General features: G+C 46.3%; 1 protein-coding gene across 4 annotated transcripts in view; it reads left to right on the forward strand.

Moving 5' to 3' along the window:
- The first annotated feature begins 283 nt into the window (after positions 1-283).
- Positions 284-24,395, forward strand: part of DAPK1 (death associated protein kinase 1) — a 206,723-nt gene continuing 182,611 nt past the window's right edge. The window contains exons 1-3 of one of the 4 annotated variants that reach the window (XM_061200572.1): positions 284-610; positions 1,460-1,629; positions 11,837-11,932. In XM_061200572.1, coding sequence (XP_061056555.1) covers positions 1,568-1,629; positions 11,837-11,932 — 158 coding nt within the window. In that variant the 5' untranslated portion in view covers positions 284-610; positions 1,460-1,567. Of the gene's footprint in view, positions 611-1,242; positions 1,366-1,459; positions 1,630-10,657; positions 10,670-11,836; positions 11,933-24,395 lie in introns of those variants that run through there. The other 3 variants (XM_061200573.1, XM_061200574.1, XM_061200575.1) reach the window with 3 other exon arrangements.

The following is a 24,395-nucleotide window of genomic DNA, read 5'->3' on the forward strand; positions in this document are numbered from 1 at the left end:
CAGGGATTTTTTTAAAACCTATTATGGTCTCTGTGATTTTCCAGTGCCGAGCACCGTGCCTGGACCATGCGGGGCGCTCAGGACACCTCTGCAGGATGAAGGAATCTCATTTCTCTGGAGCCCCGCCGAATGGGGCAGAGTAGCGGCGTGTCACAGGTGGGGCGCCCATGTTGCGCGCGGCCGCGCTGGCTGAGCTCCTGGCGCGGGTGTCGGGTGAGTGGGTGTGTGCGGGGGTGTGCGCGGTAGAGCGCGCCAGCGAGCCCAGAGCGCCGAACGGGGAGGAGCAGCCAGCGCCGCGCAGCACCCGCAGCGCCGGCCCGGCCGGGCAGCTCGGAGGTGGGTGGGCCGTGTCGCCAGCCCGCCCGCGGGGTCCCCATTGGCCGCCTGCCGGCCGCCCTCCGCCCGGAAGGCGGCGAGGAACCGAGGGGCTGCTCCGGAGCAGGAGCGGGAGAGCCCGGCCGAGCCGACGCCGGACGGACGCGCGGGATCCGCGCCCCCACTCGCTGCCTCCCTGCGCTCCCGCTGCCGCCCCGCTTGTCCCCGGCGCTGGCGCCTACCGTCGACCTCCGACAGCGCCCCGGAGAGACCCGGGCAGCTCCCGGGCGCCCGGGTGAGTGGCCGCTCGCGGCTCCCCGTCTCCTCCCGGGCCCCGCCGCCTGCTTTTGCTTTCGCGGCCGCGGCGCGGCGGGGTTGGCCCGGGCAGCGCCCAGGGCAACCGGGAAGGCCGAGGCGGGGTACACTTGACTGAGGGGAGAAGTGGGATCGCAGCCAGGAGATGCCCACAGCCCCGCGGGCCGGGTGGGAACAGGTGGCGCGGGCCGGGCGCTTTGTGTCGGGACGCGGAGACCGGGAGCGGGCGGCCGCGCCTCCCTCGGCCGCTCCCTTCCCTCCCTTGCTCCCCCGGGCGGCCACACGCCGGGTCGGCCGGGTAACGGAGCTGGAGTCGCCAGGAATGTGCCTCTGGGGACTGCTTGGCTCGAGGGAGGAGAGAAGGTGGCTGAGGCGGCCGGGGAGGTGCGGGAGCCGAGAGGTGGCGCGGGGGCTGCACCGCCGCTCCAGGCAGGAGAGGGATGCTTCCAGCTAGGCACGTTCGGCCCGGGCGAGGGCTTCATTCTTCCGCTGCGCCCCTGGAGGTGGGGAGCTGGGTGGGCGTGTGTGCAGAGAAAGGGGAGGCGGGGAGGCCAGCCACTTCCGGAGCGGGTTCTGATCCGTGCCGAGCGCCCTGCTTTCGGGGACGCGGACCTTGGGGTGCGGTTGTGCCTGGCCCCACGCGTGCGCCGGCGATGCGGGGCTGGGGGCGTCCCTGGCCCGGGTTTAACAAAGAGTGCTCCTCTCCACACGGCGGGGTGCGGCAACTCCGGAGAGGTGGTCTTCAGCGAGCGAGTCTTAGCCCTGGGGAGGGTACTTCGTTTTGGGGTTGTCATTTTATTGTTATTGCTTTTTTTTTTTTTTTTTAAAGGACTGTCGACTGATGCATGAGGGGCCCACGGAGGCGCAGGAGCGGTGGTGATGGTTTGGGAAGCGGAGCTGAAGTGCGCTGGGCTTCCGTGAGGCGTGACAGTTTATCATGACCGTGTTCAGGCAGGAAAACTTGGATGATTACTACGACACCGGCGAGGAACTTGGCAGGTACTGGGGGTGCCGGAGGCGCACGCTTCTGGGTTGTGGGAATGCACAATACTGCGGGCAGTGGGCGGTAAACAAATGCAGTTTGAATTCAGGCGTCTCCCTCGTCCTTCCAGGAGATGTGCAAATTATAGAGAAAAGAGTTAACTAACCCAGCAAGGACTAGGGACCAGAAATAAACTACCTAAAACAAGGGGCTGGCGGTGGAGAAGAATTTCAGTGTTAGATTATGATGCAGAGTGTATTGATCAAGACCCCTGGACAAGAATAGATTTAGTTGTTTGCAGTAATGCTTGTCAGCTTTTGCCCTTCTGAGACAATGAGGCAAAAGCTGAGATATAGTTGAAACTGGAGTTAGCTCCAGTTAACTGTGAGTTAGCCCTTATGTGTGCAGAGAGTACAAACTAATTAACAGGCTTTTAAAGGCTTAATACTTTCCCTCTTTCTGAATTTTCAGAATAACATGCACAAGTATCGGTAGGTCACACATGGAGACTTGCCAGATGTTGATGTTGTGTTTGGATTTTGAAACTTCCTTGAACCAGGAATTTAATTACCCAGTTGGTGTCAGTGGTTGCTTTGGTTTCATTCGCGATGTTAAATTTTTAACACATCCCTAGTTGAGAGTCTAATATGGCTATCTGGATTCAGAGCATACTTCCATTGCTGCAGGAGCTGTGATTCTGAATGTGAAGCCTTTCAGTTCCAGGTGAACAAAGAACGATTTCTTTGGGGGCCTCTAAGGGCTGGATGGGTTTCCCCTTGACTGGGGATTTGACAGGGTGTGTTATGCTCTGGTCTAACTTGAGCAGAAAACCCAGTTTTCACACCTAAATTTAAATTCAACATAAGAAATTTGACTGAAGTGTATTTGTATTGTGAGTCAAGTAGACAAAAGGATCTTAAACAAAAAAGTATGTATTTATTTACATGTGTATCAAAATATGTATTTTTCCGTATACACCTGATGTCCTGATTCAGTGCTTCCTGTTTCCCCATGAAAAGGAAATTCAAACATACCCACACCCTAGATGACCTTGTGAGAATTGTGAAAGTTGAGTTTAACTAAAATTTTTTCAAGTTCAAGTAATAGTTCAGAACAAAAGCAATTTTTAAAAAGATACTGTATCAAAATATTTCTGTATACATTTAGTATGGCCTCAGAACATCACTGGGAACTTGTGCTTAGGGGGAGCTTACTATATATTGGAGATTTACTGAGTGAATAAGTAAGAAGGAAAGCTCTCAAAAATATTTCATGGATATGTTTAATGTTAAGGTTTAAGAGTATGTGGTTGAAATACTTGGTTTAACTAGAATTAAGTCACTTTATTCCTGTGGTTTTTAGCAAGATGAGTGGTACATGGAGTTTTCCTTTGGGAGCAGGGGAAAAAGGCAAAAAAGTATGTTTAAATTCTGTTTGTGTAGTGTGGCCTGATTATATGAATTCTCTTATAAAGAAAGATGATTAAAAGTAGGTGAGATGATTGCTTTATAGATTAAGTATGTTGACCTTATTTTCATTAAGATCTTTTGGTAGAATTATGTGTTATGAGAAGGAAAAATAATGAGGCCTCCCTGTGGCTGGCGGGGGAATTTGTGATCTTTATTTCGTGGGTACGTTGACAGGCCCTCTGCCTCTGCGATGGAGAACAGTTTGCTCATTTGTCACTAGATTTTGCTTTGATTTTGGCTCATTCTACGTTTCTGTGTATAATTTTCTCCCCACTGTGCAAGACTAATTGACAAATTGTTTATTGAATAATTTAATTTGTGTGACCTATGAATTTGAAAGAAGTGCTTTGAAAAACTGGGAGTTGGGGATTTTTAAAAATAAAGTATACATGCCGATGTGTCTGATAGGTCTTTTGCTTTTGTTTAAAAATGCAGTAAATGGTTGATTTTTTTATTTTGAAGTTTTTTTCAAGTCCTGTGAATTTTATGTCTGCCAGGAAATAGCCACTTCCTGAAAACAAATCCTGGCATAAGATGGACATATAGGAAAGATGCTGCTTCATGTGTCACTGAGAGAAGATTGGGAGTAGAGGCAGGAGCTTAGTAGTGGAAAATGAAAATGGGCAGATGTTTAACACAAAAGCAGGCTTGTTCTAAGCAGTGAGTTATAAACAAACCAACATCTACGATTTAAAACTTCATCCACATATCTTTAGCAGTAATCTACATAATAGCTACTCACTTACCTTATAAATGGTCTAAGACAAAGTCCATAGCTAGAGGAGGGAGGATGGGTTTTTAAACAAGTAGAATATAGTATTTTGATTATTACTATTGTTACTTTACTTTTAGGAAAACAGAGAGTATGTGTGTACAAGGGTGAGAGTGTGTGTGTGTGTGTGTGTGTGTGTCTGTCTATGTATATTATTGTGTGTACTGCCCAGGTGTACTGTAAAAGCTCTCTATCAACTCTAAAGAGCTTTATAAAGTATTATGATTATTTGTAGTAGTGATAGAGCAGACAGACCACTGGACAGATATTCTCGTCCAAAATTGGCTCTAGAACTTGCTAGCTGTATAACCTTGAATAGGTCACTTACCATCTCTGACCCTCAGGATCTTCATCTATAAAATGAGAGGCCTAGTGCTTATTTCATGGCTGTTGTGCATACCAAGTAAAAGAATTTTATCAGCAGTCAAGAGTTAAACAAATATAGATATCATCAGCAGGACTGGTTGAGACATGTGAGTATTCCAGGCATGCTAATAACTTGGTTTGCAACTTGATATTCTTTTTTCTGTTTACCAATTTGGGGAAGGGAGGTCCTGTGGGAAAAGGGTCATGGGGGAGACCCATTGCTGACAGCCCTTGGCCTCTCCACTCTGATTCTGAATAATGCAGCTCTGGCCTTGAACTTGCACACCCTTCAAGTAGAAACAAGTCCCTGCAATGAAAAGGACTGTCATGGTTAGAATATTGTTTGGTGACCTGTGTTGACTCCAGGAGGCCCTTTGGGTCTCACCCTCTATCCCAGGAGGTGGAACGAAGAACTGCTTCTGTCACATGTAGTGGTTTCTGGGAGGGGTTCTTATAAATGCGGATTTCTCCGTGTGCTGTTACACTGGGTCATTTTAATGCCCCAGGTGCCTTAACATCTCTTATCAGTTGGCACTCGGGGCAGCTGAAGCCCAGCTCGTCCCACCATCGCGCTCCAGTTACATCCCTGGCTGTGGTTCAGCCTAACCTGCGAGCCTCTTGGCACCTCTGTGAACACCGCCTTCCTGAGAACTGGCCTTCTTTCTCTTACACTGTCTGACCTTATGTGATCTGAAGACCTGGGTCCCACCTCCTGAATAAATCTCTCCACAATGATCTCTCCCTTTCAGAAGCCAAATGACTTGCTCTCTGAAGCACTCCACTGGTCATGACCACAGACTGCCCCGTCCATGCTCCATCCTTGCTTTGTGTTGTTAATATTCTTGTATGACTCCATGTAGCCGGCTTAAAAGTTCCTTCAGGGTGCGCTGTGGGCTCTTTAATCCCCTGTGGGTGTGCAATGTGCTGTGTAATTCTGGGCAAAAGTTTAATCGATGCCTGAATAGGCTAATGCAGGCCGGCAGGTACAATATTGAGACCAGAATGGGGATTTGAGATGCAAATGCTGATGCCGGTGCTGAGGCCGACGGATGGTGTGCAGCGTGGGACAGCCCGGCACACTCCTTTGGGAAGTGGGGAGACACCTACGTTTGCAGGATGCTATATGAATTAGAGGCAGCGGCTGTAAACATCTCACACATAGTCGCTGCCTCAGATATTATTTTTAATAACCTCTTTTCCCCGTTACAGCATTTACCACAACGCATACTCATTACTTGTTTGATTATCTGCTTTCGCCACAGCTTGTCACAGGGTTGTGACCTTGGACTTGCTCATCATTTTTTATCTCTTATGCCTAATTAGGTGCATGACGTAGGTGCTCAATAAATGCTTTCGGAGTAAATAAATGGATTAATATTTGTAAAGCACCATGAGTACACACACACATGCACATATATATGGTTACATGTATATGGCCCTCAATGAGTGATGACTCTGGTGGGGATGAACTTAGGATGTTAAAGGCTGAAGCTCATCAAAATAAAAGCTGTTTTTCCTTTTGCATTCTGTGGCTGAGTAAGGTGCACAGCAGCCAGCATATCCAAGCACAAGATCAGTTTTAAACAAAACAAAGTGGAGCATTAAGTATTCTACATTTGTTTGGATGGTTGCTGGAAGCTAATAATTTAAAGTTAAAACATTCTCATTTTGACATAAAATCCAGAGGCATTTTAATTGATGTGAGGAATTGTAATAAACCCTGACAGTCTGAGTACATCTTTCTGTTGGTTTACTGTGAACTGCAGGAATCAGTCCTAAGACTGGCAATCCCGTGGGGATGGGAGAGGGAGAGACTTCCCAGCGTGTTTTCTCCTTGGAAGTGGGACTCGCGGGCTTACGAGGTTGACTAGTGAGATCATCCTGTAGGACCTCCCTGAATGTGAGTTTCCTCTTCTCATTTCTGCTTCTGTGTGCCCTCAGCTGTTACCTCTGATGGGAAAGGCTGCAAAGGTTTAAGAGAGGTAAAGTTCAAATATATGTATTAGAGGTAACAATCAGGGATTTTAAAATTTTGTGCATTATAGGGAGGTCTAATAATAATCTTCTAGCATGTGAAGGGAGGGCACGGTGACAGTAGTGAGTGGCAGTTGGGTTGAATGCTTGCTTGCCAGCACTGGGAATGCGCCTGTGGACCACCTGGGGATGTAGAAATTAGGTTCACTGGGACCTGGTGGGACATACCATCAGGAACATAGGGTATGGAGGCGCTAATTGATGGGGAAGCCAGGGAACGTTGAAGCGGCCTTTTTGGTCCTCCTATGCCCTTTTACCCTAGGCTTGTGTCTCACCCAGCCGCTTAGGAACCTAAAGGCCCCATAGCGATGGCACGCCCCTGCAAAGCTGTGAAAAACACAATAAGCTTACAGAGATGGATGCTCAGATGAATTTCAGTAATTGCAATACAGGGTTATATCAGAAGAGGTGACGTTATCAGACGTATCCAGTGGTCTCCCAGCAAAGTTGTAACGCCAGAAATGTAGAGACCATTTCCTTCAAGCACTGGGGTGGGGGTGTGTGGATACCTTCAGAGATGGTGTGGTCGGGGGATGACGGATGAGCGACAAGGTCAAGATTAGGTGGTCTGACCTCTGGGACACCCTATAGGGGAATGAGTTATGAACTTTCACCCCTAATTCTACCCAATTGCAATGTGTACCTAACCTAACATAATCAGGCATTTTATATGCATGAAATAAAGCATGATTTTAATGGAAACATATTTCTGATCAGGAGACAAAGAATGCCACCTGCTGGTAGAGGGGAGGGGCTTTTGTTGGTGAAGGGTAGCCCAGGACCCTTGGGCACTTAGACCTAGAAGAAGCTGAGCAGTCAGTGAGTCCTTCCTTCTTGTTTCATCCCATCAGTCCTTAGGTCAAGCGGTTTTCTCAAGGTAGCTGGCTATCAGGTAGCAAGAGATGGACCTAGACTCCCAAGCAGGACTGTTTTCATTATATTCTTCACACTACTTAGGATTTGGCAATTATGATTTTTTTGGAAGCCAGATAATGTTGATATTGAACAGAAGTGATTTGGGCAGCCATCTAATGCCTATCCATCTTAATACGTGCTTGGAGAGGATGGTCAGGAGTAACTAGTAACCGCTTCATGGTGGGTTTTCATTTTCACCCCATGAAGAGGCTGACGCTTTGAGTTCAGAACTCTCATGGGCATTTGACAACACACGTGACCTTCTTGCCTTTTCCAAATGGCTTGTGCCCCATAGTTATGAATGGTGCTAGTACGTGCCGTAGTCTTACCCAAGTGCCAAAGTTCATAATTTAGCTTTTTAAAAAGTTCACAGAACACTTTCATTATTATTCAACCTTTGAGTCATGGAATGTATACTAGTCTGTCTGGTTTAAGGCTGGGGTGTGATTGTTTGAGGCTTTATGTGGAAGGTGATACTTAATTGTTTTGCTTTGGTTTGCTGTGGTAAGTTATCACAACAGAATGCATCATCCCTCAGCCTTGAGAGAGATTATATGGTAGTATAATTATTTATAATAAATCCAGTCTATCACTTTGTTTACATTCTAAATTAGTTCCTGTAAATGTACAGTTAGGAGAGAGTAGAGGAAAAAATGACTGACCTTTGGTTTTTCTACATCATCTAACAAAAATGGGTTTAAAAATAACTTTGTCTAACTAGTACATCTTTCTTAGGTAAAACAGAAAGTGTCATATCCCCATTCTAGGTTTAATGTACTAAAAGGATTTTTACAGGGAAAAAGTCTGAAACCTGAAATAGTTGGTCTTATTTTCAATCCCAGTCCAGAACAAAACAAAACCAGTCATGTGCTGGTAACTAAACTCTGGTGATAACTGACAGGTGTGATCCTTAGTGACTCTTGTTTATCGCTTCTGTCTTTTGGAGGTGACGTTGAAAGCTCGTGTGGCTTACAGACCACACTGCAGTCATTTAAGTATAATGTTGCTAACCTCTGAGAAATGACCCCAGGGCTTTACCCTATGTCCTACCTGTCGACATTCCAATTGTCAACTTGAGAAATTTTATTCAGTAATATAATGTATTGATACATTCAGAGTTGTCAGGAGGGGAAGGAGGCAGGGAGAAAGTTGTTGATTTTTCCCTTTATCAAACATTCAACTTTGGATGAGGAATGTAATGTTTGAACAAATGAATGCTGTGAACTGCCGATCTCTGGTGTTTGAAAGGTTTATATTGATGGTGCTTATATTCATAAGCCTGATGGTTTTCAGCTGGGAAATTTAGCCCTGTGTGTGGACTCTTGTGGGACACATTTTATTTTCGGTCAAAACTGTCTGATTATTCTTTCTTAGATATAATGTGATGAATGGGGCTGGTTTTCAAATATCTCCGGTACAGTTGATATAGTAAGTTTTCACGTATAAAGAATGAGTGAATTTCCATTTTTTTCCATTGTTAGTTTTTTCTATAGTTCATTGTTTTCTACTTTTGAAACCATGCATCCCTTCCCTTTTTAACTTGTAAGGATTGTCAGGATTTTCGAGACCTTACTTTGGTCCTCCATGCTCTTGTTCCTGGCCCCCCAGTGTGGAATTTTCCAGTTGCAAAAGAAATGTAGGAGAGGTAATCAGTACCTTTTTTTGGTCCCATCATGAAGAGGGTCAGATTTCCCTCTGAACTGCCTGTCTTTATGTCCGCCTAGCAACTCATACCACCGTCTATGACCAGGCTGTATACGCAGGAGGGTAGATACGACTCAGGTGATAGGACAAAATAGTGACAGAGGGATACGTTCGCACATAGATGGAGTGGCTTGGGGGAGAAGAGGTCAGTAGTTAGTGCTGATTCTGTTCTAATGTTTCCGCCCTCCTTTGAGAAGCTCTTCTAAATCGTTTTGCCTCCTCTGGGTAGAGCTCAATTTTTTTTTTTTTTTTTTCCATCTGTGGTTTATGGGTAAGCGGCAGAAATATGTGTCTCTGGGAGAGTGATGAAAGACTGCAACCTTTTGAGTGTAGTATTTAATAGACTGAGAATTGCAAGCTGCTTCCCTTTACAAAAACAAAGCTATGGGCACTGTAGGTATACGAATACTGTAGAGAATAGACTTTTCACAGCTAACTGCTGAAGCTGGAAATGCTGAATTGCACCTGATACCCAGAGGAGCTGTCCTGAGAAATTTGGTAAGCCAGAAAAAGTTAAGAAGTTATTTGTTATCTTAAAAATACTATTTTACTGGTACATAAATCAGTGTAATTGAAACCAGATACTGCCGGGGGTTTCTGATGTACACTTGGAATGTGAATATAGAAAGTTGTCTTTCTCAATGTTGTCTTTGCCACTCAGAGTGTCTAGAATCAGCATGTGAACTGCTGTTTTTAATGCCAGAAACTTCCACCAAAATATCCTCAGGAGCTCCCCGGTCTTTGGATAATCACAGGTTTATTTCCTTCCCCTTTCGTGGCCGGCTTACACTTCTCTGCAGACCATAATTGCAGTGGCACCAGTGTGCTCAGGACAAGGCCTGGCTGATGTAAGGCACCTCTGCTCTTGTTTTCTCCCGAATGTCTCTATTTCCACATTGTACAATTGGAGTGAAGTAGAATCCTCACCTGTCATCCCATTTGGTGGAGAATTTATAAAATGACTGCTTGAGACCTTGTTCTAGGCATTTCTTTGCCATGTAATTCAAACTAGCTTTGGAATGGAGGGAAGATATTTACAATTTCCCATTTAGAATTGATAAGGTTTGAGCACCTGGCCGATATCCCCCCTCATGGAGCTTCAGGAAGCTGATTCAATTGTTTGGGAGAGGAAGTGAATTAGAACAAGTGGAATATTTTCCAGGATGAAGTTTTATCGGTCTTGCTTTCCTCCCCACCCCTCCCATAGCACAGAGAGATAGGAAAGCTTGGCAAATACGGCAGTGGACAGGCAAGTCGAGGTGGTGTAGAAGCATGAAGTCCCTCGGTTTTGCTAAACATTCTTCGGGCACTGAATGAGTATATCCGGTTTTATTAATGTTACCAATTAATATGGACCATCCTTTGTAGGCCTCCTCTTCAGAAGCAACATTGTCTTTCATGCAGATAATTAAAAACATTAAAAAAAATTTTTTTGCACCCACAGGGAAAGGTCAGGCAGAGCAACCGCGGAGCAGGACCCCGCGTCCCGGCGGGTCTGGGCTCTCAACATTCCCGAGTCTCTGGCGCCCCTTCCCCGCACCCTCGTCTGACCCCGCGCCCCAATGTGCCCTTTGACCCCGTCTAAAAACGTGTTCTGAACCAAGCCGCCGACGGAGGAGGGGCCCACAGCGACTTAAGGGACAGCCGGGAACCCGCTGTGGAGGCGGCGGGGAGGCTGCAGGGCCTCGTCCCCCCGGAGCAGCCCGCCCTCCGCCCGCCGCCCGCCGCCCGCGGGGCCGGGGTCCTGACCGACCCACGCGCCCAGGCCGGCCGGAGGAGCGACGCGGTGGCGCGGAGGTTGGTGTCCTCGCCGACCCTGAGCCGCCTCCCCTCCGGCCCAGGCTGGGTGGGCGGCAAAAAAAAAATTTTACTTAAAAAAAATTATCTGTATTAGAGACAAGTTTTAACCTGGAGAACTAAAAAGCGAAGCAAAGTGAGCTGTTTCGGCCTGCAGGCTTCTGTGGAGCATGTCCACGGCTAGTCGTGCAGATTCTCTCTTATTTCCTGTATCCCTTAATGTGCGGTAAATAACTGGGCACTTGGTATTATTTTACACTTGGCTTGTTCATGTGATTCTTGTCTCTCTCTGAATTGTGAGTTTTCTGAGAGTAGAAAGCATGGCTTTTTGTGTCTCTTACATGGGGTGGGATTCAGCTAAACGCACAGGAGGCTTTGTTTATTTGCCTTATGAAGGTACATGTTCAGAAATTAGAATGTGGTTCCGAGCTTTTGACCCAAATCCCTGACTCCACAATGCACTAGCTGTTGCCTTGGGAAAGTCACTTGACTTCTGTGAGACTCAGTTTTCTCATCTGTGAAACGGGGATAATAATCATACCTACCTCATAAGGTTGTTGTGAAGACACACGTAATGCGTGTAAGGCACTTGGCCCAGTAGCAGGCACACTGTAAGTGCTGGAGAAGGGGCGGCTGTTTAATAAGACAGAGAGTGCAGGAGAGACTGAACATGCTTCTGGATCCTTGTCACCGGGGTCCTGCCTTTTTCTGTTAGTTCCTCATTTCCCCACCCAGGTTCTGACCTGGTCTCCCAGGGGCGGGGTGGGGGTGACGGCCCTCTTCTCAATTCCATCCTTCTTCCTTCTCTTCTTTTCTCCTCTGTCTCTGTCCCCATCTTTGGCTCAGCCCACAGGGTGGGCTCATTCTACCAAGTTTGACGTCGTTCATGTGATCTGCCCTTCTAGCTGCCCGTTCCGGCTGGCTCGGACCCAGGACTCAGTTTATGTGCTGGGCTCCCTGGTGGGTCCGCCCGGTAGCGTGGTCAATGATTTGCAGAGCTCCTGAGAAACAAGTTAGCCAGGAATTGAGCCGTGCATTTGAAAGTGGGCTGCTGGAGATGGGGCTTACAGGGATGCCATTGCCAAAGTGCACCCAGATGCCCCTGGAAGAGGGAGGGAGGAGCTCATGTCAAGGAGGGCCAATTAAGATGGGAAAACATGCTTTCAGGGAAGCCAGGACAACTAAAAGCTGCACAACAGCCAGGAGGGAGCTGCTCGGAAATGCTCAGAGGGACGGTCATCCTGGCGTTATTAAGAACCTGAGGTATGTCAGCACACAAATTTATGTTTTAACAGGGTGTACTGTAACTTCCTGAAAAGTCAATTTCATTTTTCTAGCTGCTTTTTGAATGAAAAAACTGTCTTAAGCAGCCCAATAAGAGGCTAGGAATTTGATTGGATGAACAAATCATTGATTTTTCTTACAGATCTTTATGGAAGAAGGAATCTGAATGAGTGTGGGTTCCATTCTGAGATGAACTTGCTGCAGAAGGCAAGACGTACAGCAGGTCTGAGCCTCCGTTCAGTTCTGACACGTACTGATTTAAGATGTGAAAATAAGTGTTTGGCCAAGCCAGAATTGCCTGTGCCAAGAAAAGCCTATTAGGTTGGTGGCTGAAAGGCTGAATTGTTAGGATTTACTTAATGGCGAGGTTCTGCCAGCTGCTGGGAGTAAATGCCCACTTAGGCGTTTGAGTGCATCCTTTTTCCCTGGACTGGGGGCCCATTTGTTCAAGGAACATGGCGGTCGCACCAGAGGCCCCTTTAAAGGATGGTTCCTTATTCTTTGGGCCATTGAGTAGAGATATCTGTAGTTTATAAAAGTGACATTAGATGCTCACAAATTTGCAAGGGAAAATGCCCAGAAATTGGGTTTATAAGGTAGGTTCAAGTGAAATATCAGGGAGTGACAATGCTAACTATAAACAGGCAAGATAAATAGACTGTTAAACAAAAGTGTCGTGTGAACCGTGATATCCGCCCATCACATATTCATTCGTCCAGGGTTGATTGGACTTCTGAATGATAGGGCACTGGCTGGGGTGTCAGGCAGGACCGTTTATCTCAGCAAGTTCCTAACCAAGTAGGGCAGACAGACTTTATACAACCAATGATAATAGAAAACCTAAATAAGGAGTGAGAGAAATTAAGTATGAAAAACTGTTTCTGGAGTTCAGGCAAGAAGAGGCCATTCTGACTTGGAGGGTTCATTCATTTATTCACTCATTCATTCAGATTCTTGTGGGGACATGGAAACATAAGCAGGTGGGTGCCTGAGCAGATATGTGTGCTCACGCATGTCTACCCATTTATTCCCTGGAAGAAATTGGAACTCAGACATGGAGGAGGAGACAAGGAAACTAAGATTTACTGGGAACCCATTTTAGACCAGGGGCTGGAGGTAGGTATTTAATCCACATTTTACAGATGAGAAAACCGAAGTTCGGAAACACATTGGCCTTGGATAATGTGTTTAAGATGGTGGAGGCAACCATTGGACACCCAAAATTGCTAAGTCATGACTGGAGATTGGGTGATGGGTGGTAGGGCTTGCTCTGTGGCCTGTTTCTCTGCCCTGTCATGGAAGGGAGAAGTTTAAAGAACTTTAAAACATCCAGCACAGTGCCTGGCTCATACAATGTGTTCAATACGTTTCCTTCCTTTTTTTTTTTTTAAATAAATTTATTTATTTTATTTATTTATTTTTTACTGCGTGGGGTCTTTGTTGCTGCGTGGGGTCTTTGTTGCTGCGCGCGGGCTTTCTCTAGTTGCGTCGAGCGGGGGCTACTCTTTGTTGCAGTACGCGGGGTTCTCATTGCAGTGGCTTCTCTTGTTGCAGAGCACGGGCTGTAGAGCGCAGGCTCAGTAGTTGTGGCTCACGGGCCTAGTTGCTCCGCGGCATGTGGGATCTTCCCCAACCAGGGCTCGAACCTGTGTCCCCTGCCTTGGCAGGCGGATTCTAAACGACTGCGCCACCAGGGAAGCCTGATGTTTCCTTCCTTTAAACTGAAAGTTCTCAACCTTGGTACTAGTGACATTTTGGTAGGGATGATTCTTTGTGGTTGTGGGATGTTTAACAGTATCCCTGGCTTCTGCCCTCTGGATGCTAGTAACATCTGCCCCCACCCCCGCCCCAGCCCATTGAGAACCACTGGACTACAGGATCAGGGCAGGGAAGTGTTAACAAATGGACCTAGGGGTTGGAGCGGGTAGTAGGCAAGGAGGATCCTGCACCCAGTGAGCAAAGAAAGTGCCCCTGAAGGAAGGTATTGACCTTGGGTGTCCAGAGCTTGGGAAGGAAGAGAGCAGGCTGCAGATCGTGTGAGCCAGAGGTCTGAGGCAGGTGTTGTCTTAGTCTGGCTTTTATGTACTGTCCATGGAGTGGGTGTGTCTGCTGTTTCCCAGAGGCGTGGGGTGGCACTGACAATGAGTAAGACCTGGAGAGACTTCCGGATGTCACTCGTCCAGTGTGGTAGCCGCCCATGACGAACATCGAAGTTTCTGCCTTGCCCCATCCTGCTGAGCAGGCTGCTCTGAGTCATGGCTCGTCTGGGTTCCCATCACTGCCTGACCTCAGTCCACCCTACTGTCTCCTAAGGGTGGCCTTCTGCTGCCGTCTCCACGACTCTGTTTTTAACCTGCTTAATAGCTTTGTGTGTGTGTGTTTTTTAATGCTGATTTCTAATTTTTAGTCAAAGCTAGATAACTCCTTGCTTTTTATTCGCTTTTCATTTTCTTAGGCCCTGGATCTTGCCTCTCCAGCAGGCTGGATGGCATAGCATGCTCTGTGACTGTGGGGAACCCATATAGCTTAGTTACTGCCTCCAATATCCCCTCTTCCCAGCAGAGGGCTTTTAAAGGTGAAAAGTCAGGTCTCAGGATGTGGCAGGAGGTGTGACGAGTGCTCTCTGCCCTCTCCCAGCTCCCTGGGGGAGGGGCACTTAAACGGAAGTCACCTGGGGAAGCTTGTCAGTGGTGGAGGGTGTGAAAGGACAGGGGCTGATTTGGAGGGCACGGTGGGGAAGGGAAATGGGTCAGTCAGGGTGCTGGCAACAAATGAGTCCACGCCCCTTCCCTGTTGGCACAGTGGTTGAGAATCCACCTGCCAATGCAGGGAACACGGGTTTGAGCCCTGGTCCGGGAAGATCCCATGTGCCGTGGAGCAACTAAGCCCGTGTGCCACAACTTCTGAGCCCGCGTGCCACAACTACTGAAGCCTGCGCGCCTAGAGCCCGTGCTCCGCAACAAGAGAAGCCACCGCAGCGAGAACACGCGCACTGCAACGAAGAGTAGCCCCCGCTCGCCGCAACTAGAGAAAGCCCGTGCGCAGCAACGAAGACCCAACACAGCCAAAAATAAATAAATAAAATTAAAAAAAAAAGAAATGAGTCCACTCCTGATGGTCAAGGTGAAGGATGGCCAAGTACACACAGTCTGGGAAGCTGATACTGTGCCTAGGGCTGAGCTGGGGCCGCTGAGGAGGGCCTTCAGCACATATGCCACTTTGGGGAAGACACACCCTGACCTCTCTCTCCTCCTTCCTGCCAGTGCCTCCTCTTAACCCCCTGCAGGGAGCAGGATGTGGGGCAGCCTCCAGCTGGGCAGAGAACAGTGAAGAACAGATTGGGTGGGGTGGGGTGGGTGGTGTGTGGACAGATGGAGGAGATGCAGAGTAACCAGGAGAGGGACGTCCGCTAGTGACAGCTGTGAAATAGCACTGGGTTTGCCATGCAACTGCTCCCCTCTGTTGGTGCAGGTGATCAGAATCTGTACTATCAGTGTGAAGGATCCTCCTCCCTACTCTGAATACTGGGTTTATATCCCATTTTTCCCAGGAAGTCACTCCTGACCATCCCCTTTCAAAGTGTTCCCTCCTCTTGCAAACTCCTGGATATTTCCTCTTTGCCACAGTCATCCAGCATTTAGACTCTCCATGTTGCATTGCTGGCCGTCCCTGCATGTGTGTGTGTGTGTGTGTGTGTGTGTATCTGTGTTTATCTCCCCTAGATTGTAAGCCCCTTAAGGTGTCATAGTTCTTTTGTTCCCAGCATCTTGCACAGAGAAAGTATTCCAGAAATACCTGTTGTCTTAATTGGTCATATCACAATATTCCTAAATGAAGGACTGTACCATAGTTCCTATGAGTTTTAAAGGTGGATAAGTAATCACTAAAAAGTTCCTTAAGATGCATAGTATGTTTTCATCCTTGGAATAGCCCTGGGTAGCGACAGCCCTGTAAAGGTACAGAGTGGGTCCCAGTTTCAACTGCTAGCTGGAGAGTAGGATATGGACAAAACAGCTATATCCTTTCCATTGTACAATTTCCATTGTAGAAATCCTGATGATTTCCCCCAAATCTATTGGTACTTTTTTTTTTTTTTACCATGTGACCTATTCTCATTGTCTGATTTTAAAGTATGGGGGAGTCTAGTGGGAATACACTGTGGTTGACCCCCTCTCAGTTATTGAAGGGAAAGTAGGTACTAGAGGCAATAGGCACCAGCTGTTGATGTGCCCATGTCACAGCTAGCGTGGTTCTTAGAGAAAGCAGCACACGTTTGTGCTGAGTCTGTGAACAGAGCCTCTACAGCACAACTGTTTGCCCTGGAATATTTGCAGTTTAAAAGTGAAAACCATGGGACTTGATGTTAAACCTTTCTGCAGTCGGCAGTCTCTTCAGTACCATCAAATTTGCTCTCTTTTTTTTACGATGCTGGAAAACTGGGGCTTCAAAAAGCAAAAAGGAAGTCTGAATATAGAATTGACTTCTTCCCCAGTAAATTTTAATTGATTCTAGTGCGAGTAGAAAGGTGTATCATGTGTTCTTAAAAGATAGGATTTAATTATGGTTTAAAATTAATTCTCTAGAAAGTGCTTGGAGTTGCACCCAGAGAGAAGAAACAGAGGGCTCTGGTAGAATCGTGTAAACGAATTGATGGGAAAATGGGCTCCTGCTGCTGAGGGTTTGGGAGCGCTGCCAGCCTTACGACAAGGTGTCAGTTAGCCTCCCCACTCAGGGAGCAAGTGGAGGGACTGCCAGCTTGGGGGAGCCCTGCTCTGAGGGGGCAGGGACATCTGGAGCCAGAGCAGTTTCCAAGGTGGTGCAGCTCTTGTTTCTCGGGTAGCATTCCTTCCTGTGGTAATAAAGAGGTTACAGGCGAGAAGACAGCTGCTCGAAAGCCAAGGACAGTTGTTGCGAGCAGGTATTTAAAAATCAGCCACCGTGGGATGGGAAGAATCAGGATATTGGAGACAACTAGGGTTCAACTTTATGGCTTAGAGTTTCTTTTTTGACCCTTGAAGGCAGGTGGGAAGTGGTTTTTTTATGCTTCTTTTTCAGATTGGGAAACCAGAGTTTAGAGAAGTTAATCTCAAGGTAGCAGAGTTCAATTCAGTGTGAATTGAAATGCGCGTATGTGTGTATATACTTACATACGTGTATATATATATATATACATATATATAATATACACATGTATATGTATACCATACATACATTTATTGTAAATTTTACTGACGTAAAGGATGTGTAACAATTTACAAATAATCACAAAATATCCATATTCATTATTATAAATTCCATATAGCCAATATATAGCCAGCATGCATTTGTTAATTTTTGCTGTGGTCAACCTATGCTTGATGATGTTTTGACAAATGGAGAGGCGTCCCCATCTGCTAATTCTTTTCCCAATAAATTGATTGCCACTCAATCTGGCATGTGATCTACTGTTCAACGATTTCTCACCCTTGTACAAATTATATTCAGTAAATTGAACCCTCTTTCAACTTCAGCACTGCTGATTGCAGTAGTGCTATCTTTTTAGCTTTTGGTGTCATTGCCGGGATTGGGACATTGTTGGATTCTGTATTCTTTAACAGTGGCTATGTTTAACACGCAGCTCACAAAATTTCTGCAAAATGAGCAGTGGGCTCTCATGAGCAGCACGGACCGGCTGGAGCGCTTCCCCAGCTCCGTTGTTAAGGTCTGAAAAGGCAACTGCTTACCTGTCTTACTCACTGCTGAGCCCAGTCCCAAGGATGGTGCCAGATGTGTGCTTGGAGACTCAGAAAGTGTTGTTCACATGGATGAGTGAGACTTCAGAGCTGGGACCAGCAGCCAGTTCATGGGACTCCAGTTTGCACCGCATGAGGACAAGGTCCTTGGTGGACAGTGAGGAAGCTCAGGGAGGAAGAGGCACCGTCAGAATCTCCACCGTCAGAACTGCCTGACAGAGCCCTGCCTTCTGGTGGGATGTTAGCGCTCGGGCAGTGACACAAAAAAGAGGAGAGAGGGCCGCATCTCCTTCTGTGTCCCTTTCTTCCAGCTTTATTAAGTCTGGCATTTTTCTTCCCCATCTTCTAGGGAAGGCAGGGCCTTCTTGTCTAGCAGTGTGGGGACTTGCCCTAGTCATCAGTACCCAATGTGGGTAACCAGTTATGGGGAACAAGAGACATACAGATCCCTTTACGTCTTCTAAAATGAAGCGGGTCATACCTTTCACACGACACAGATGTCAGAGAGAACATGCAGGGAAAGTCGTGTCCCTCCTTCTGTCTTCCAGCTACCAGCTCCTCAGCTTCTTGGGGATCCTTCCAGGTAGAGCCTGTGCATATTTCAGTCAGTAAGCTTATGCATATTTTCATGTTTTTACTGAGATGGTATCATGTTATATGCATTGTTCCACACTTGGTTTTTTTCACCTCGCAACATATTTTGAAAATCATCCCATTACTGCACAAAGAGAAATGCCTTTTTCTGTTCTTTGAGTTTACCGTAATTTAACTCTCTCCCTATCTATGAACTTTTAGGGTTCGTTTCTAATTTTCTATTACAAATAATTCTTCAGTGAATACCTTTGTATAAAAGGTTGAAAATATCTGTAGGATAAATTCCTAGAAGTGAAATAGCTGGGTCAGAGGGTACGAGCATTTGTCATTCTGGTAGATATCGCCAAGTTGCTCTTCATAGAAGATAAGCCAGCTTACAACCCAATGACCCACAATTGAGAGAGCTGATTTCTCTACCTTCTTTTAAAACTTCTGGGTGCATTCTATTTTGATAGGTGTGGTTTCATTATTTTTTTTTTCTTTTGGCCCCGCTGCATGGCTTGCAGGATCTTAGTTCCCCAACCAGCGATTGAACCCAGGCCACCGCAGTGAAAGCACCAAGTCCTAACTACTGAACCGCCAGGGAATTCCCTCATTAATTTTTAAATATGAATGAGTATAAGCTTCTCTTCATGTGCTTAAGAACTATTTGTCTTTGCTGTGAACTTTCAGTTCATACTGTTTGCTCATTTTTCAATAACTTTTTAGACCTCTCTCTATTAATTTGTAGGAACTCATTATATATTAAAAATTGCTTTGTCTATGGCATGATTTAGACATCTTTTCTCTAGGGTGTCCTTTGTCTTTTGACTTTGTTTCTGCTCTTTCCCCCCCACGGATATGTTTTTCTGTATTATGGTAAAATATACATAAAATAAAATATACCATTTTAACCATTTTTAAGTGTACAGTTTAGTGGTATTAAGTACATTCACATTGGTTATGCACCACAATCCAGCTCCAGAACATTTTCATCATCCCAAATGGATATTTTTTTAAAGTAGTCAAATTTATCAAATTTTTTTCATCTTTTCCAGGTTTTGTATCACATTTAGAAAGTCTCTGCTCACTTTGAGTTCATTAAAAAATATTTTCTATAGTTTCTTCTAGTACTTTTATGGTTTATTATTTATGTTTAAATTCTGTCATCCATCTGGAATTCCTTTGGGTATAAAGTGTGAGGTATGACTCCAAGTGTACTTTTTCCAGATAGGGAGCTCCTTGGTTGCCATTTGGCCATCAAACAGGTTTGAGGACTAGCTAGATTCAGTTCTTGGTAGCTATAGGGAAGCAGCAGAGGAAGCCATTTTGAGCCGTCTATGTGAGCGTGGGGGACTTCAGAAGTTAAGCCTGACCTAGACTGAGGAAATTGAATTCTAGGAAACTAGGAACTCCTAGGTATTTATGTTTGCTATCCTCAAAAGAAAATCACAGACATGCTAGTCAGTACTTTGAATTTGCTGAAAGACAGTCCGTCCCCCCTGACAGAGGTGGATAGGATATGTACAGCACACAGGACAGAACTTCTGGCTCTTAGGCAAGGCCATCCTGCAGGACGAGCAGTTTGTACCCTGCCAAAGGCTCTGCAGCAGGCTGAGAAGGGGTGGGGTCAGGACTGAAATCCAGCTGATGCTCTGGGACCTCTTCCTGGAAGAGGGGGCACCTGTTTCGCAAAGGCTCCAAGTAGGCCAGAGGTGCCCTAACACTAGAACTCAGTTTCCCCGGTCTCCAGACCCACTGGCAAGCACCCTTCTGGATCCTCCCAGGCTCCTCGAGTGGAGGATCAAGGAGCGTCCCTCACGTTCCAGGTGGGCTGGGCCGTGGGTTGGTCCCCTCACTCTCAGGGTAACTAGGCAGGGCCTGGGGACATTGGAGCCCCCTGGCTGGTTATCTCAGGCTGCAAGAAGCATAGATATCCTCATGGTCCATGAGGTGGGATAGAAAGGTTGGGAAGCACAGACTTGACCTCTTGAACTTGCATCTTTCTCAGAAGCCTGCAGGTGGAGCTGGGGTGGGTTTCCTGCCAGAAACACCTCCTCACAGAATTCCAGGGGACACCAGTCACAGACATTCACATCCAAACTGTATGAATGGTGTGCCCTGCAGTCTCCCCAGGGTCCCATTTTATCCTGTGGAAGCCTGTGGTGGCCCAATGGAAGCAGTTGGGGTGGAAGAATGTCTTTCTATATGTGGGGGTGAGTTCCAGGACTTTCTGCATCTCTGTTTTTCACTGTGCTTAAATCAAAAATGAGTTGAATTAATGAATGACATGATGTCAACTTCCAGAAAAAACCTGTGGTATTTCTTTTGCAGAGCAGCCATATCCAGGTTGGGGACTTCTGGTCTACCTCCCCTGTGTGTTTCCATCCCTTCCCCTGTGAGCTCTCATCCCTTCCCCTGTGAGCTCTCCAAGGCCTGGCACTGGGGCATCTCCGTTTTGCCCAGCTCCTCTCTCTAGACCTGACTCATACTGGATGCTTGAAAGTTTGAGGAGCTTAATTACCTGTCCCTGTTGCTCTCACCACGGGGTGAGAAGTCAGTTGCTCCAAAGGACACAGCCAGTCAATTGAGCCACCAATGTACAGAGAGATGCAAGTTTGTTTTTATGTTTTGTTTTATTTTTTTATTTATTTTTTAACTTTTAATTTTATTTTGGAGTATAGGCAATTAACAATGTTGTGATAGTTTCAGGTGCACAGCAGAGGGACTCAGCCATATGTATACATGTATCCATTGTCCCCCAGTAAGTTTGTTTTTAAATATTAAAGTGGAACTCACCTAGAAACAGCAAATATTTAAATTCTTTGTTGGGTTTTGCTCTTTTTCCTGGTTACTACTAGATTTTTATGGGGGGGGCCTTTTTTTTTCAGATATAGTTTGCATGCAGTAACATTATACTTTATATTGTACAATGTTATGAGTTTTAACAAATACATATTGTCATGTAACCGCCACTGCAATCAAGAGGTACAGTAGTTTTGTAATCCCCCCAAATTTCCTTGTGCCTCTTGTAGTTAACACCCCCACTGTCCCCAGCATCTGACCACTATTTATCAGTTTTCTGTTCCTCTAGTCTCTCCTTTTCGAGAATGCTATAGAAATGGAATCATAGCATGTGTACCTTTTAAGTCTGGGTAGCATAATGCATTTGACATTCATCCAAGTTGTTGCTATATCAGTCATCCCTTTGTATTGCTGAGTAGTACCCTGTCATATGAACATGCCACAGTGTATCCATTCACCAACTGAAGGACGTCTGGGGTTTTCCAGTGTTAGCATTTTGACTCCATTTGCTAGTGGGTGGAAAGCTTTCAGAGGATCATTATGGTACTAACCAAGTATGTTTGGTATCTTTTTCGAAGACATCCCCCAAGACACTGCTGTGTAATTGTGCACTGAATGGTCCTTTAAGGTGATGGTAATGGTGGTGTCACTGCCCAAATCTGGTTGACATCTCGCCATTCAGCCATCCTTAATTGTTCTCTGCTGCTCTGTCTGGTGAGTGACGCGCCTTCTTTGATGTTGAGGCCAATTAGAAATGTTATAAAGGCATTTCTCTGAAAAACTCCGAACCCAAACTAAACCACCTCCATATGCTGTTTTCTGCTTCAAAGACAGTGAGAGGCTAGTTCGACACAATTCCTTCCCATTAGAACAGGGAAGACTCTTGGCAGTGGGGCCAAGGAGGAGGGGATGGAAAGAACCACCTGAACAGAACACACTGGTCTCAGGCAGGCTGTGAAAGTGGATGCCTGAAGGGTGGAGGGCCAAAGGCGATGTTAGTTGTCTGTGCTTACTTAGCTGATGGAAGCAGAATTCCACAAACATTCTGTAAGACCAAAGCCTAGTAGGCGGCTGCACACTCAAGTGAGGAGAGCTGGGGTCTGCATACTTCACTCATGCGTTGTTTCATTTGGGGCAATCCTCTGCCTCTCCAGGTCTTGGTCTCCCAGTGACTGAAAAAAATCCAAGAAGGGAATTGAGGAAACTCATCTTTTGACCTTGACTTGTGTGCTTTTGAGCATTATGTGTCCTTGTGTGGATCACCTACTCTCCAGTTCCTCTTTGCTAGAATGAGGGGCTTGGAGGGGATGGGCCTCCTGGGTCTCTGACCCTGATCTCACCCTCTCAGAGCCCAGCACATACTGGCTGTTTGCATCTGCTGGGTCTGCAAGTCCAGAAGCAACAGCTTGGTACCGCAGGGAGGCCCCTGCTGCCATCACTGCTCACCAAGCATGGCGGTGGGGGGAATGCTCTGTTGTAGGACAAGCCTGGGCTGGCCAAGCCCCCCTAGCAGAGTGCAGAGGGAGCTTGCTCCCCCTGGGAACTTCCCTGGAAGCTTCTCTGATGCATTCTGAATCCAGGCCTATAAGGAAGGTGATCTGGCAAAAGATCTCCAGAGCCTTTGAAAATCCCTTTTATAGATGTGCATGCAATACTGTCTTCCAAAACACAAACTTCATGTTTTCTTTGGACCGTTTCCAAACACTGAACTTTTTTTTGAGCTGTCACTGGCTGAATTATTGGGACTTACCTCAGGTGGTTATTTCACATCCTCCTTTTCTCTCGAGTGACATTTAAAATACTTCTCCTTTGATAGCACGCTATGTTAAGCCAGGAAAAAATCCAAGGACTGGAAGGGATCTTTTGGCTGAGGTCTTATCTGCAACTGATCGTTTGTCGACTGGAATGCAGAAACCACGAGTCCTCCTTTGCTGCTGTGTTCTAGTGACTTTGAAGTGGAAAGTTAGATTTCAGAAGCACTCCCAGTGCACTGTGCAGGCCACATTATTTCATACTCCTGTATGCATAGGTAGTTTGAATTCATCATATACGTTCATCAACATAGTAAGCCACATTTGTACAGAGAATGCCGGTGACACTAACACGAACGTGCCGTGTAAGCCTAATATCCAGATGGTTAAACACTCTTCTACGTTAATCATTCTTGTGAGTACTTCAGCAATATATGGACGCTTTATCCATTTAAGCTTATTGTTGGAATGCGATGTCTATTCCCTCTTCCTGGGATGCTCTTCCCCCCGAGAGTCACATGTTAACCCTCACCTCCTTCAGCGTTTGCTCAAGTGTAACTTTCGCAATGAAGCCAAACTTTACCACCCTATTAAAATCACCTCTCACCCCACACTGTACCCCATTTTCTGCCCTATTTCTCCCCCAGCACTTAGCACTTTCTAACATACTACTAACATAACCTTACCTTTTTAAAGTTAAGGATTTTATTTATTCTGTGACTCTTTGGGTAGAGATCTTTGTCTCTTTTGTCCTAGGCATCTAGAACAGTACCTTCCCGACACATAGTAGGTGCTCAATAAAAAGTGATGGAGTGAATGCATGCATGAATGGGGGGATGAATGGCCTAGTTATTTGGTTATTTGTTTGTTTTCATTTCTTGACCGCAGAGCTGGAGGGAAGGCCCAGGTTGCATTGGAGGAGACCGAGCTTTAACACCACATGGGCTGCAGCCCATATCCCTTTTCCTGCTGGATAACTGACTACATTGAGGCTGCCTGGAGCAAGGAAGCTGCCAGCCCCAGGAGGCTCAGGCTGGCCCGGGAGAGCCCAGGAGGAGGGGTCCTGGTCTCCTGCCCCTTAGTGCAGGGCAGATCCCCTCTGTTGCACTGGGATCTGGTCTCCTGCTGTAAGTTTCTTCCTTGTTGCCTCTGGCCCTTTAAATTTGGGGTTTTATGAGAATACCTGGGGTGGTGGAGTATCTGATGTCTCCTTCACTTCTCAGAACTCCTGCTTCCTCATCTGCAAAATAGGATCCTAAGAACTGCCTTAGAGATCTGTGTGCATTAAATGAAAGAATGTCCATAACTTCTTATTGCAGTGCTGTCATTAATTTTTAAACTCACCGCTCCCTCCCTGCTACCATCCTATTTAGAATTAAAAAGCACAACCTAATCTTGCCCTCCTGTTTTCCCCAACAAGAACCTATATGGTTTCTCTAAAATGCAAATCAAAATTACAATGAGGTATCACCTCATACTGGTCAGAATGGCCATCATCAAAAAATCTACAAACAATAAATGCTGGAGAGTGTGTGGAGAAAAGGGAACCCTCTTGCACTGGTGGTGGGAATATAAATTGAT

This window comes from Eubalaena glacialis, chromosome 9 (assembly GCF_028564815.1).
Source record: "Eubalaena glacialis isolate mEubGla1 chromosome 9, mEubGla1.1.hap2.+ XY, whole genome shotgun sequence".
In the NCBI taxonomy this organism is placed as follows: domain Eukaryota; kingdom Metazoa; phylum Chordata; class Mammalia; order Artiodactyla; family Balaenidae; genus Eubalaena; species Eubalaena glacialis.